This window comes from Colius striatus, chromosome 7, assembly GCF_028858725.1.
Source record: "Colius striatus isolate bColStr4 chromosome 7, bColStr4.1.hap1, whole genome shotgun sequence".
NCBI lineage: Eukaryota > Metazoa > Chordata > Aves > Coliiformes > Coliidae > Colius > Colius striatus.
This window is the reverse complement of record NC_084765.1, coordinates 7,457,501-7,471,658: the sequence shown is the minus strand read 5'-3', so window position 1 is coordinate 7,471,658 and position 14,158 is coordinate 7,457,501. Positions and strand designations below refer to the sequence as shown.

Sequence of the window (14,158 nt, the reverse complement as noted above, 5' to 3'; positions counted from 1 at the left end):
TGGGTGGCTTGGAAGTTCTGTGGAGAAGAAGATATTACCTTTCAAAATGGAAGTCAGCCTCAGAAGAGGGAATTCAAACCACTTTAATTTACAGGTCAGCTTTGCCTTACCATTCCTTCGTTTGATGAGCTAAACAGAGAGATACATACCAAATGGTTAGAAGTTCACAAATTGTATATCTGAGGATAGAGGAGCCTGAATTACTTGTATATTCTGCCCTCCTTTAGACCAGCATGCTGTGATATCCTTCCCCGAGCTCAACTGCACTCTTCTGGTTTTCTAGCATTAATGTAGCTGTCGGTTTGAATTTCAATCTTGAATTATGTCTGTTGACATAATTTCATAGCGCTGACTTCAGTTGTTTAGGATCACTGTTTTGAACTACATAAGGAAATCAATTATTTTCTTTATGGTTAGTAAATTCTATTCCAGTGCCTTTTAATTCATATAGTAAGCCATAAGGCAAAGTAATTATTTAGAATATATTATGATTAAAAACCCAACCATTCTTAATTCCAGTCATATTGGATTACAAACTGTCTTGTATATTTATTAAATTTATTATTACATATTTAATAAACTATTAAAAATATGTCCCGAAATTTAAGATTGGTATTTCAGCTCCAAAAATTAATGCTTTTAAACCCGTAACTATGTAGTTGACTTTTGGAATCACACATGACAATGAATTGTTTGGTTTCATTCCTTTATTTCAATAAAGCATCCAACTTAACTTATTATTCATACAAAATATTAAATGCACATATAAAAAAAATCCATTGGGAAAAATATCCCTTAATTTTTGTTGTAAAAAACCCATACAGGAATTAAAGTGTAGGAGTAGATTTTATATTTTAAGGAAAGGAATAAAATACTGTCTCTTTTCAGACGAGCAGAACAATGGCAAGACCCAAGGACCCAACATTAACAGAAGGTTTAACAAAAAGCAAAATCTAAACAAGCCCCAAATTGGTATAAAGAAACCAGAACACACACACACACACAAAAGGCACCATATGATAACATGTATTTTTAAAGACTGCTGGGTCAAATCATTAAGAAAAATATTTATATAAGTCATTAACACTCATAATTAGAGTGTCACATAAATCTGAGTGAAACTGCTAAGTAGAAATCACTAGAAGTCCAGGTGCTTCTTGCCGATGGCCATAGCACCACATCCTGAGCTCAGCAGTTTGGCGGATTCTGACAGATTCTGTTTGCTTGTGCGGCTCACTGTGTCTGACAAGTCTGGAGGCAAATGCAGTCGCTGTGGCAGGAGATTTTCAGGAGGGAGAGGGAGAGAGAGAGAAGAAAGAGAGAGAGGAAAAAACAAGGAGGAAAAAAAAAAAGCATGATTGCAGTAGAATGTCTTTTCCATTGCGTATTGCAAAATGCAGCACTCCCTGACTGATCTATGTTTATTCACACAAATAAACCACTGCCCAGACACTCTTTTAGGCTGACCTGGAAACAGTTTTCTATGTTTTTAATATATTGGATTCTGTAAACTGGAGGAAATTTTTTTCCTCATGAAAATGTTCTAAAAAGAACCCAGTTTTTCTGAAAGCACATAGTTATATCTATGGTCATTTTTCCTTTAAAAAACAAAGTGTTTTTCCTGTATGTCAACCCCAGCATCAAATACTTTGGTTTCTATGGCATTACAATGTAAGCACAGTTTTATGTCAAACATGCATACTTTGTGACAGCGTCTGAAAATAAATCATATGATGGTCGAAAGATGGAGAGGGCTCACTCTGGCTGCAGCATTATTCTGCTACATGTTTCTTCCTCACATTCTACTGAGAGTTGTTAATAAAAACAAGCAGTTGTAGTAGTTCCATTTGTATAAGACAATCATACATGCTAATCAAACCTTGCCATCTCTTGCCACTTGTGCATTATGTTCAGTTTACAGATGAGAAAACTGAGACATAGGTTACACAGTTGTCCACAAGCACATGGTCCTTGTATAATAAACTGTATGCTTCAAGCATGACAAAAACATTTCAACTCTCCCTCTGAGGATCTTTTACACTGAAGATATATAGAAGAAATGACATTACCATTTTGCTTTTGTAAAGTAAGTCACGTGAATGTAAAACTGAAGCTTTACTTGGTTAATTACTGGCTCGCCTTTGGACACAGCGAGGTACTGAAAGCCGGTCAGACAAGACAGTTGAGCATCTTCTGCATAGTGCACTAATTTATGAAACTGGTATCATGGATGGAGCATATTTCTTGAAAGATTTAGTAGGTAAAGGCTAAACTGTGCAGCTCTTCCTTTAAAATGCACATGCTTCTTAAGGGAACAGGGTAACAGTAATGGCTGCAAAACTATATTAGTAGGCTGTGTGGACTATCTCTGCTTTTGCAACGTTTCTCCGTTTACCACAACATGGAAATATATCTGCCTTTTAATCAATACCTTTGCCACTTTTGTAGGATAAGAATTCAATTAAAAAGCATAGGAAATATCTGTGTTTACAGTGGACTGACTGCTGGCTTTCAGATTGTGCAATTAGGCTCCAAAGTGCTTCCTACTGCTGGCCACTTCTGGTCACGGGCAGCGCAGGGAGAAAAACATGTGCTTGATAGTTGTCTTCTCCAGGGGCAGGAAATGCATAAAGCAATGCATGTGGAGTGGGAAAGCCTGTGCTGACATGAGATGACGTATCTCAGTGTTGAAACAAGAGAAGAGTGTATATTTGTTTATAGCAATTTGCTTATGAAGCACAATTTATGTATCAAAACCCACCTCCTGTATACATCATGATTTCTACATCAACACAGCACAAACTATGGCATGTGCCTACCTTCTTTGTCTGCTGACAAACAAGAAAAACGTTTTCTAGGAAAGCAAATGTCCAGCTTGGATTGTATGAGGGGGGAAGTAACCACAGGAAACTGAAGGATGAGGAAAGGCTGGGAAGTGCAGGGGAGTGCTTGACACATCTTTCAGCCATGTTTTCTTTCAAAAAAACGTGTACAGTACTCTGCTAGCAGGGTACAGAGTATCTGGTATTTGGGAAGAGAACTAGTCCAACCTTCTCCCACTCACTGTTGGCATGTCTCTGCCCTCATACGGGAGCAGTAGAGGCAGCTTAGTCTGGGGAAACATAGTACCACTGTTTTCCTTCTGCAATTACTGACCTTTTTGCTAAGTCTGCCAAATGGACTCCAAGCAAGGTGACGAAGAGCAAACAGAACTGAGACTCAGCAAACTCATCTCACACAAGGACTAACTGCTATCACAGAGGGAACAATTGTAAACCCTGCCACACCGGCCTGGACTTAAAGTGTGGTCAAAAGGAAAAAAAAATCTTGGATGTTTACAGAGTCTCTCAGTAAACACTGTATTTGCTTGCTAATAGAAATTATAACCAGCAAATAGATGGATATTGGCAAAGACTCAGATATGAAAAGTAAAAACTAAAGATCCTCAGCCAGGATAGTGGGACTTAATAGGCTTTAACAGACATATTTGTTAAGATACAGTGTTTCGTTACATGCACTTATACTCTTTTTCCCTCACCTTACTCAGTGAAGGGGATGCACACTGCTCATTTAATGACCGGCTACTTGGTATTTTCTCTTCTTGTCACTGTTTACTCTGAACTTTTGTGATGTATTTACTGTACACCATTCAAACCTTGTTCTCATGACAGAATGTCTTTTCAATAGCACATGTCAGCACAGAGCACTTGAATGCTTCACCAATACCAACTGTGTTATTCTTCCAATATTCTCGCGAGATAAGGCAGCGAAGTTGCCTCCATTTTAGGGACAGGCAATTGAGGCACATAAAAGACATGGCAAAAGGTTCAGAAACATAGTCTGGAGCATTTAGGACTTGCACTTCCAGAATGTTTAGCATTGTACAGCACTTCACATGATCAGTGCTAACTTCACTTGCAGCTGTCAGTGCTTAATGTTTCGTCAAGAACCCCAACTCAGGCACTCAGAAAGCGAGACACACAGAACAAACAGTACAGAAACAAAAATGCTGGGTTGAAGTGAGATCATCACACAGAAGCTCAGTGGTATAGGCAGAGATATATCATACCTTCCATGATATCCTTCAATCATCTTAATTACGAGACCATCCCTCCTGCAATCCTTGTCTTCTCTACTATCCCAATTTTCAAATATTACAACAAATTGCTGGTTCTCCAAGAAGCATATTTCACTGCATATGCCACATCCATCCTCAGATCAGATGTATTCTGAACAATAAACACCACGAAGGGCTTCTGAAAACAACTGAATATTATCCTGCCATTAAGATCTGAATCATAGCACACACAGATGCTACCCTCAATAAAGCCTGAATAGGCATTTCATTTCTTACATGTTCTCTGCACAGCTTAAAAATATAAATAAGGCTGCAAATATGAATCCTATTAAATATTTTTTAAAATAGTCAAAATTTTAAACCACAAACAAACTGGAAATTCATTGCACAGCATTATATGGACATGCACAGGTTAGGCAACAGGCCTTTAGTTTTGGACACTGCTGTCATTTGAACTAAGGCAGTTAAGTGATAGCATGAATAGGCTGTGATCCTTTTTGAACACCAGCATTACAGGATGATCAGGAATTTTCACACATATTTGCAGGCTACAGAGAAACAATCACATTTAAAGTTCTAGTTTAGGACAAAATGTTTTCTGCTGGACATTTCACTATTTCCTTCCAGTCTCTCTTATCAGTGTGATAAGAATCAGGTTGATTTTGCTCACATCTGCAACCCCAGTCATCATCGTCCAGGCCTCCTCTCCTGCAACTGGTCTTCATGACAAAAAAGCCCCTTCTCTTGTTATCTGCACTTCCCAGCCTCTGCCCCAGCCAGTCTCAGTGTTCTGCTTCCAAGCTCTTCATTCCCCTTTCTGACAGTCCTGGGTTTCTCTTGTCCATATTCCATCTCCTTCTCCCACTCCTAATGTCCAGGTCCAAATTCAGTGCCAGGCCAGCCTTCCTTGCCTTCCTCATCCCTTATTTTGTCTTCCTCCTCCTCTTCTCACCTGTTCTTGATCTGCCCTTCTTTCTCCTGCCACTGCTTTCCATTCCCTCTTTCTGCCCCTGTGCCTCTCCTCTGCCCTGGTGCCTCCCAGCAGAGCATGGGCACAGGCAGTGGCTCACCTCCTGCTGCAAAAAACAGGTAAAAAAACACATTCCTGGCATAATTGCTAGACATAAAATTACACATTTTTGTTTGTTCATTTAAATAATTGAAGATTTTTCACTAAAATAATTCCAGCATATGGATAAACACAAAACACATCCTTGTAGCCTAAAGCAAGCTGGCAGGGCAACACTATTTGGAGGCAAAATGATCAGAGTCTGGAAAAAAGTAAATATGCAAGTGAAGATAAGATCCTCTAATCCCCCTCCCTGTGATAATGTCTTCAAGATTGCATCAAAGAAGGGTAAAGTTTGTCTGTGCAAAAACTAGGGAACGCTAGAGTAAACTTCCTTTGTGCAAAGTTGATTGTGTACTTGCATTATTATAGTGTGTTTAATTACATGATCATACACTATTCACATATATTATTTACATGGTCATACACTGGCCATGCAGGCTGTCAGAAAGGTTTACACTTAGGACCTTCAGTATCAGACTTTAAGCTTTATTCACTCGATTAAGAAGTCACTGGCTACAGAGGAAGGCTATTACTGTACAAGGCATAGCTAGGGAAGGAGCATGATGTGAGTGCTGGTGCTTCCCACCTGCTCTGTTTCAGGTAGGTGCTGAAAGCTTTGCAGTGGTAGGAACAATTACACTGAACCCAGATAAGCACACAGCTTTAGGGCATGCATTAACAAAGGAAAACAGTTCAGACAAAACTTATTACATACTTAGCTTCTGCTCCGCCCTCTGCCTGAAGAAAACTTCTAATTACTTCATTTGTTCTCAATGGAGAGAAAAAAAATAGTAGAAGTGGAAGACAAGAATATGTAAAACGACAGGCCAGAAGGGACACAGAGCAGTCAGTCCAATCCTAGAGCTGAGGACCAAATACAGCACCAGTTTTCTGACACTGGTCTGCCTTGTAAGACTGAGACCCAGCTCATGGCTATTCTAGGAACTTCTAGTGAGCTGGTACATTTGGTTGGAGATGTTTATTTTTTTAACCAATGAAATAGCTAGTAGACAAAAACCCCAACCAGTTCTTTTGCCGGTGTAGCTTATTCTATCAAGGGGATTGTTTTACATATTTATTATAACAAACAGACTTTCCAATGTATTAAAAGGATTGACCAGCTGTTTTGCTAATAATCTCTCCTGATGTTGATTATACATCAGCTACAAAATGCACAGAAACAGTATACAGCTTTAACTGACTACAAAAGGGGTTCAAAATCAAGTAAAAATTCTATGTCTGAACCTAAGTAACCAATGACAGGTTAAACACAGAGCTACTAGAGATAATGGTAAAGAACTGACCACTATACAAAATGAAACTTAAAAAAATAAATCTTTACAACTCTATTTATTTTGATCTTTGAAAAGAAAAGAAAGATTATTAGTCTGCTATGGCTGCAGTCCTGCCTTGGGGCAGGGAGATGGGTTAATGACCTCTCTAGATCCCTTCTAGTTCCATTTGCTACAACTTCATGAAGACTGAAGCCACCAAAGCTGAAGGGATTTGGTTTAGGGGGAAGAGAGGGGTGGGGAGAAGAATTTTAGGAATGCTGGGAAAACGACAGATGCAGACTCCTACTTGGGGAACTTTATATCCTACTTATTTCTCTTTGAAGCGGAACTCTCGCCGTTCCGTAAAGCCCACACAAGAGTGAACAGCAACAGTTCATGGAGTCCAGTACAGAGGCTGAGTTCCTGTCACCGTTCCCTCTTCTACTTATGATGCCTATAAGGCACCCCCTGCATTACCTTTTCCCTTTTATGTCTTTTTATTACCCAACTTATAATTGCTAGTAATTATTTCTATTATCACAGTACCTAGGAAGAGACTTTAGAATTTTTGTAGGTATCATGAAAAAGGTGGGTTTTAAGGAGAAATTGGCAGGTTAGTAATGCTGCTTTACAAAACCTCCTCTTGAGTAAAGAATCATGTTACTTGGCTGAAAACTACCAAACTGTCAAGTGATTGTCACCATTATCTGACTGGAAATAAGATTTCTTAATAATGAATAAGATCTCACAGGAAAGTTGTTGAAAAGGACATGGAAGCCTTCATTTGGAAAAGAAAACAAGCAACTTAGTTAAATCTTAAGAAAAGAGGGAGCCAGTGGAGGGGTGCCAAATGACTTCCGAGCCACTGAGCTCTCTCTGTCTTTGCAGTGAGGAAGACTGTCCCAAACGGGAGGCTTTAGCTGCCAGTGCTCATGGCTGGCTGAGACATAGTGCAGCTGTGCACCCCCAAATTGTGTTGCTGGGGAAGAAAGAGCTGTGCAAGGAGTTGGCAAAGCCCTGTCAGGCGCTCTCTGCTTTGCTGGGGAGCTGCTCTCTCCTTGGGCCCTGGCCATTTTCCTATGCTACTGCTGTTCTAGGGCTTGACTGTGGAGCCTGCTGATCCTGGCATGATCCTGAACTGCTGCCCTGAATTGTCAGCTTGACAGTGAGTGAACCTACCTCAAAACTATGGGTCTGGCACTCACCAGATTACCCTGGCTACCTTCACTGGACCTGCTCTGCTTTGCTCTTCTAATTTGGGCAGCAGGGGAGGCATTTAATAGTGGTGGCTGAGCTCATCGGGGGTATTGGGTATATCTTCATGGCAATGGCAACACTTAGCACTGATTCTCTTTGGTGCCCTAAGCCACAGCTTCAAGGTCATTGCAATATATCTGTTTAGGTGGCAGAAAAGGTCCTGAATGAATAGGTTTACTTGACATCCCCATAGGTCACATCTTGCATTTGTAACTGAGGTAGCTGCCAAATGCTTGCCAGCCCCTTAAGAGATACATATTTTGGTAGCATCTTAGCCTTGTCAAGCATTGACTTTACTGCTTTCTTAATAGATCATCATCAAGCACAGTAACTAACTGGTCTTCTTGGTAAAACCAAGATATGAAACTTGGTTTCTAGAGAGATGAGTTTGTTCAAATATTTGACATGGAGGTGACTACAAGCTTTGTCTTCTTCTCTTGCCATGTTTGAGTTATCTTTTATATGGTATGTAGTCTACTGGAGTGACATATCACATTAATATAACTTTGTAACAGTTCACATAGAAATGTTACAGTGTTACTATGAAAACATATAAAATTCTTATTAATGCCATTAAACCTAAAAATACTTCTGAGTTAAAGTAAGTTCCCTTCTCAACAACAAAACAGTAACCTTTTACCACTGAAGATATTACAAGCTCTCACAGCAAGAACTAGAAAAGTCATTCCAACCAGCCCAGACCTGTGACAGGCAGAAATCATATGACAGTCCTGAAATTTGGTTCACAAATAGTAATAGTGTCTCACAATACATAATACTTGTCTTGTGGACAGAATGGTGTCTCACAATCTATAATATTTCTCTTATGAGGAGAATAATGCCAAACTATCCTCCATCACTGCATTTGGGTCTTAGGCAAACTATTTTAAAACTCATTTACTACGAATTTCTTACATTCCCATTCATTCCCTTTGCTCTGCCCTGGTGAGGCCTCATCTGGAGTACTGTCCAGTTCTGGGCTCCTGAGCTCAAGAGAGTCCAGTGCAGGGCCACCAAGATGATCAGGGGATTGGAACATCTTTCATATGAGGAAAGGCTGGAGGAACTGGGGCTGTTTAGTCTGGAGAAGAGGAGACTGAGAGGAGATCTATTAACATTTATAACTATCTAAAGGGTGGGTGTCAGGAGGTTGGGACATCCCTGTTTTCTATAGTAGCTAGCAACAGGACAAGGGGTAATGGGATGAAGCTGGAACATAAAAAGTTCCACTTAAACATAAGAAAAAACTATTTCACTGTTCAGGTGAGGGAGCCCTGGCACAGGCTGCCCAGAGGGGTTGTGGAGTCTCCTTCCTTGGAGGTCTTCAAGACCCACCTGGACACGTTCCTATGTGACCTGATCTAGGTGAACTTGCTTCTGCAGGGGGGTTGGACTAAATGATCTCTAAAAGTCCCTTCCAACTCCTACCATTCTATGATTCTATGTTACAATTTTCTCAGTATTTTAACACATTTGGGAGATAAACTTGTTGATAATTATTTTTTTGGCATAATGGACATTAATTCAGCTTCTTCTTGTTCTATATTCTGCTGTATTCACAGATGCTACATCACCATTTTTAAATCACAGCAACAGGTATATTTTCTAAACTGATTATAAAGACAAAATATGTGGCTTTTCAAAAGAGTATTCTAAAATTTTCTGCTTTTCAAGTAACAGTCTGACTTATAACTAATCACAACTATATCAATCAATGTTAAAATAAGCATATCTACTATACACATTTCTAATTTCTTTTTTTTAAGAGTTGAAGCATAATCTGAGCCATCAAAATTAATTATTGTTAACATCAGGTGTTGAGAGAAGGCTTCCACTAAGAATAGCTGAGAAATATACTTCTACCTACATAACCCTGTCACATTGCTAGTATATGGACACATTGCTAACATGAAAATAATTTTTATATATAGCTGATAATACTTCAAATACTTGAACACAATCTCATTTTCCATCACGTGGAGAATGCAACTTTCACCTCATTTGCAGTTTCTTATACTAAAAAGAGATTATTTGAACAGTGACTTTAAAGACATCTGGCAAAATTAAGAACCATTAATCAACCCACTTCCTTTTGTGATAGATTTTTGTAAAAGCTGGTTTATGTTTCAGAATGCCAAATCTCAATATGTGCCTCTTCAGTGCAGCTTTCCAGTGTATCAGCTTTACAGAAGTGATATGATAACATCCAGGACAATTCAATCCGTGCTGTCGTATTTGGATATGCCACATGGTACTGTTTGTGTTCTCTGAATAGAAAACTAAGCAAAGTACTTAAAATCTAAATTCCCGAGTCTGAATTTAAAACTTGGTTTATTTCAACACTGGCTGGTACAAACTGAAAAGCTTTCAGAGATATTTGTCCTAATAAAACTCAATTCTGTACGTTTGTGTAACATGAATCCCTGCTTTATCTGTAGTCCCTGTGTAATGAAAAAGCTCCTGTTTTACAAAGGGGTCTGGATTAATCAGTGATGGCTATAGGCTACGGCTGTTGAACTATCTGAGTCAAAATTCAGAGAAATACATGGTAATCTTACAACCAGAACTGTACTAAATACTTACATAGCATATTAGTGTAATGTTAACTGATTCTACTCTCACCAAGCATATATTGAAAGCCTGTTTCTGTCCTGAAGACTTTACAGTCTGAATGCACAAAGCAGTTAAAAGAAAGAAGTGAAAGATAAAATATCCAGGCTGAAGGAGACATGTCATGATATATAAATACTGCATTAATGCAAAAGCTTTTTTATTGCTTTTTTTCCCCTAACTGAAAAAATATTGCATAGAAAGGCGAGTGGAAGAGAACAAGCATAGGGGAAGAAACTGAATGACAAAGAGTTGAAGATGGAGTGAAAAAACGAAAAGATGCTGGGCAAGAGGAGATATATTATCTAGATACGTTATAGTTGAGATTGGAATACATTATCTAAATGCTGGAGGGAAATAAATTCAAACAGTAGTTCAAGAGTCTGATAGTATCATATATATATCCAAAGCAAGCAGACTAACTTTTCTCCTGTAGCTGTGTTCTTTTGGCTGAATTTCTTCTCCCTGAGCTTATGTAAGAGGAGCGTGGGACCCATGATGCTAGTCTGAGTAATTCTAAGATAGATCGGATGGATGCAAATGTTAATGTCACATTCTCTTCCCTGACAGATTCATTCAATCTAATTGCAGCTGTCTACAAGTCAGCCATTCAGTCTAAACCATATTATATACTTAGAATGAGATGAATCATCCTTGCAAGTGCTTGCCCATCTCTGCTGATTTCTCAAGAAAGCTGGACAACTAGCTTAAACCAAAGTCTTAACTTGGAATGTAAAAGGTCAAGAAGAGGAATTCAGTCCTACACCTTTATGAAGCTTCTCATTGAGTCAGTGTCTCCAATATATTTCCTCTTTCTTTGAATGACACTGCAACAAGCATTGATTTCATATCAAACCACAGATGGCTATTGGAAATGTTGGAGATGCACACGCTGCTCTACAACAACTTGGGTATATATACTGGGAAGCTTAAGAAACATTCAAGACACTCTGTGTACAAATAAAAGCCATGTAAGTGAGGAGGAGGTGACAGAAGCATCTGTTCTATGAGGTCCAATGTAGTGCAATGTTACTGTCACTCTCTAAAATTTCAGCTAAGTTGGAAAAACAGACAAATATTTGAGTTTGCATCCAAAGCTATCTGTTAAAGTTCACTGCAATCTATCAATCTTTTGTCTGTGTTGAAATATTTTGTCACAGTTGAGAAAATTCGTTATTAATCTACTCATTTTAAAACCACCATTTTATCTGAGGGTGTACAACACCACAAATAACTGATAAAATGTATTCTGCCTCTTGATAAAATTGTCCAGATAGATTTCAACACTTCATAGAAAAGTGATGCTTCAAGACAGGTAACTTGCACTGGCAAGTCTCTGTTACGTGTACATTTCAATATCTGATTTGCCAACTCAAAAAATAGAGACAACAGAAATGTACACAGATTTATGAACTGAACAGTTCTGCCAGCTACTGCTAAAATACACATTGCATACAGGCTTCCATTGATTTCAAGTAACTAGTCTCTACAGATCCCATGAAATTTAGAGTTTAATGAAGTGCTTTCCTAAGAAGAGGAAAAAATGAGACCTGCTCTGAGACTCTGGACCAGTATTGGACTGCTGCTCCAATGCTGCCTCAGCAGCTTTTCTATGTTTTGTATGCATTGACAATGCTGATTTCCTCCTATACATCAGTTGCAGAAGCTGTGTGTACAAACACATATTGTAACTATAAATGCAAAGGCATACAGTATGTCTCTAAATGCCTCTGTTTCAAGACACCAGTGTCACACATTTGGCAAGTCACTGGTTATGAAGAAGGAACACGTAAGGGGGCAAAATGTAAATGCTTGCTGAGAGGGTATTGTTTTATACTGGGAGCAGTCCTATGCTCAGTAGTCTGTTTACTTTTTTAGGTCAGCTAGAACTAGAAAATTTCCATTGCTAGGCAGCCCAGCACATCTGTGAAGCATTTCTGGGCATTCAGACCTGGAGCACGCGCTGCCCAAAGGGAAGACTCATTACCCCGTGCTCCGCAGTCCATCAGTCCCTCCCACAGACAGCACGAGGGCTTTGGAAACAGGAAAGCACCTTAACTTTGTGCAGGAACATACTACGTGACCAGAACACAACAATTAGCACAATTTGTAAAGCTTTAGGGACAGGAACAATGTAAGCAGACTAATTTTCTGGAGCTTTTTTACCTTTTTTTTGTTTGTTTGTTTTAATTATTATTATTTGGCTTTTCATGCATGGACAAGTTCTTCGCAACAGGTATTTTCTGAGCCTGTCTTGCAGGATTATTATGTGTAGAGAAACATAAATTATTCAATCAATTTAAAATAGTGTTATGTAAGTGCAAACTATTATTACTGATCTCTTGTTTAAAAAGCAAGTATCGTTTAGATAGACAAATGTATGGCTGGTTTACAAAATTCTTCACATTTACAAACCCAGGCTGCTAAACAGATGACCAGTTTGTTTATGTTTGCAGCTTTTCACAAGCTAGAAACTTCAGCTCTGCAATGGCAAATGCCACTGTCATATGCTCCACGGTAAGGCAAAAACCAAGCCAGAAGAGAGAGAGAAAAAATGTTTCTGAAACTGGCACTGATGTAGGAAGCATGTTCAGTTCCCATAACTCCCAGGTAGACATTATATAATTAATATTTTAATATCTCTTATTTTCAGTATTAATCCCCTGTGACTCACAAAGGCTACAGTTTAAAACCCCAGCTAACAAAGCCTTTTGTAGTATCAATACCAAATAATCTTAAGGCTTCAGAAATCACTCAAGTGTAATTTAATATCTGTAATATTGGATCAACCTGCTTTGGTATGAGAATATACTCTAGCACATTTTTACTCAGTGATTGGTATTGCTTATAAAAAAATCACCTTGATGATCAGCTGGTCGTGTTAACTACCCTTTGGCAAACCAATGCTTTGAAGGAAGTTGAAGCACAGAATGAGAAGTTGCTGGGGAAAGGTTAAAAGACAGGTCATGTGAATTCCTTTTTACATGACTCTATCTAAGACAGTTGGACTCAGTGTAAACTGAAACAAATGTATTAAATACGAATGACAGAAACCGATATCACATTAAATGGAGGGCTTTTGTGACTGAGACTAAAATAAACATTACTATTTATTTGGAAGTTGGGGGGAGGGCTGAACATTTGAGAAGATTCCTACATCAAAAATGTGTTTTGTACAGAAACTGTATGTCAAATTACAGTTATTTGCTTTCAGCTGTTTCCAGCAGTTATTTAGTTTTGTACTTTTCATGTGTCGGTATTTTTTTTTTTTCATTTCACTTCTTTATTCCCTACTACAAGTAAGTCTCTTTAGAGCAATAAGATCTTTAAAATCCCTTTAGTGTTTAGAAATGTCAACAATTCAGTAGACTATACTTGATGAATAGGGCAGAGAGAAAAATCTGCCTCAAGTTTTTTATCTTGAGAGAAGTAAGGTGCTTTGAAGAGCACTTGATTTGAGATTTAGAAGCCTGCTGCTATTCAGCTAGACACTCTTGAGAGCTGTTAAGTCCTGACCCATAGCATGAAAACATGTCGGAGGGAGGGAAGAAATACCAATACAAAATATATTTTGTACTCTCTGTGTAATTATTTCTTCTAAGTACCGTTTAAACATTTCTTCCTATAAATAAGTAAAAACCTAGGAGACTGGGCAATGTTATAAGACAATATTATTTGAATATTTTGAATGTAGCTGGAACTTGCCAGGGGGAATAGCTACAGCACTGGAAAAGATAAGACTAAAGGAAAAAAAAAAATCTAAATGTTTCTTTCCATTTGAAAAGATGGCTCTGGCATATTAAAGCTTCGTATTTTTGACAAGAGACACAGAAAACAATGAGGTTTTAACTTCAAAAAATGCACTGG

At 38.5% G+C, this 14,158-nt stretch overlaps 1 protein-coding gene across 2 annotated transcripts in view; it reads right to left on the bottom strand.

The window, feature by feature from the left end:
- Positions 1–773: 773 nt before the first annotated feature.
- The window catches only part of ELP4 (elongator acetyltransferase complex subunit 4), a 136,735-nt gene continuing 123,350 nt past the window's right edge, over positions 774–14,158 (bottom strand). The window contains exon 10 of one of the 2 annotated variants that reach the window (XM_061999711.1): positions 774–1,270. In XM_061999711.1, the coding sequence (XP_061855695.1) occupies positions 1,139–1,270 (132 nt within the window). In that variant the 3' untranslated portion in view covers positions 774–1,138. The remainder of the gene's footprint in view (positions 1,271–14,158) is intronic. The other variant, XM_061999714.1, reaches the window with a different exon arrangement.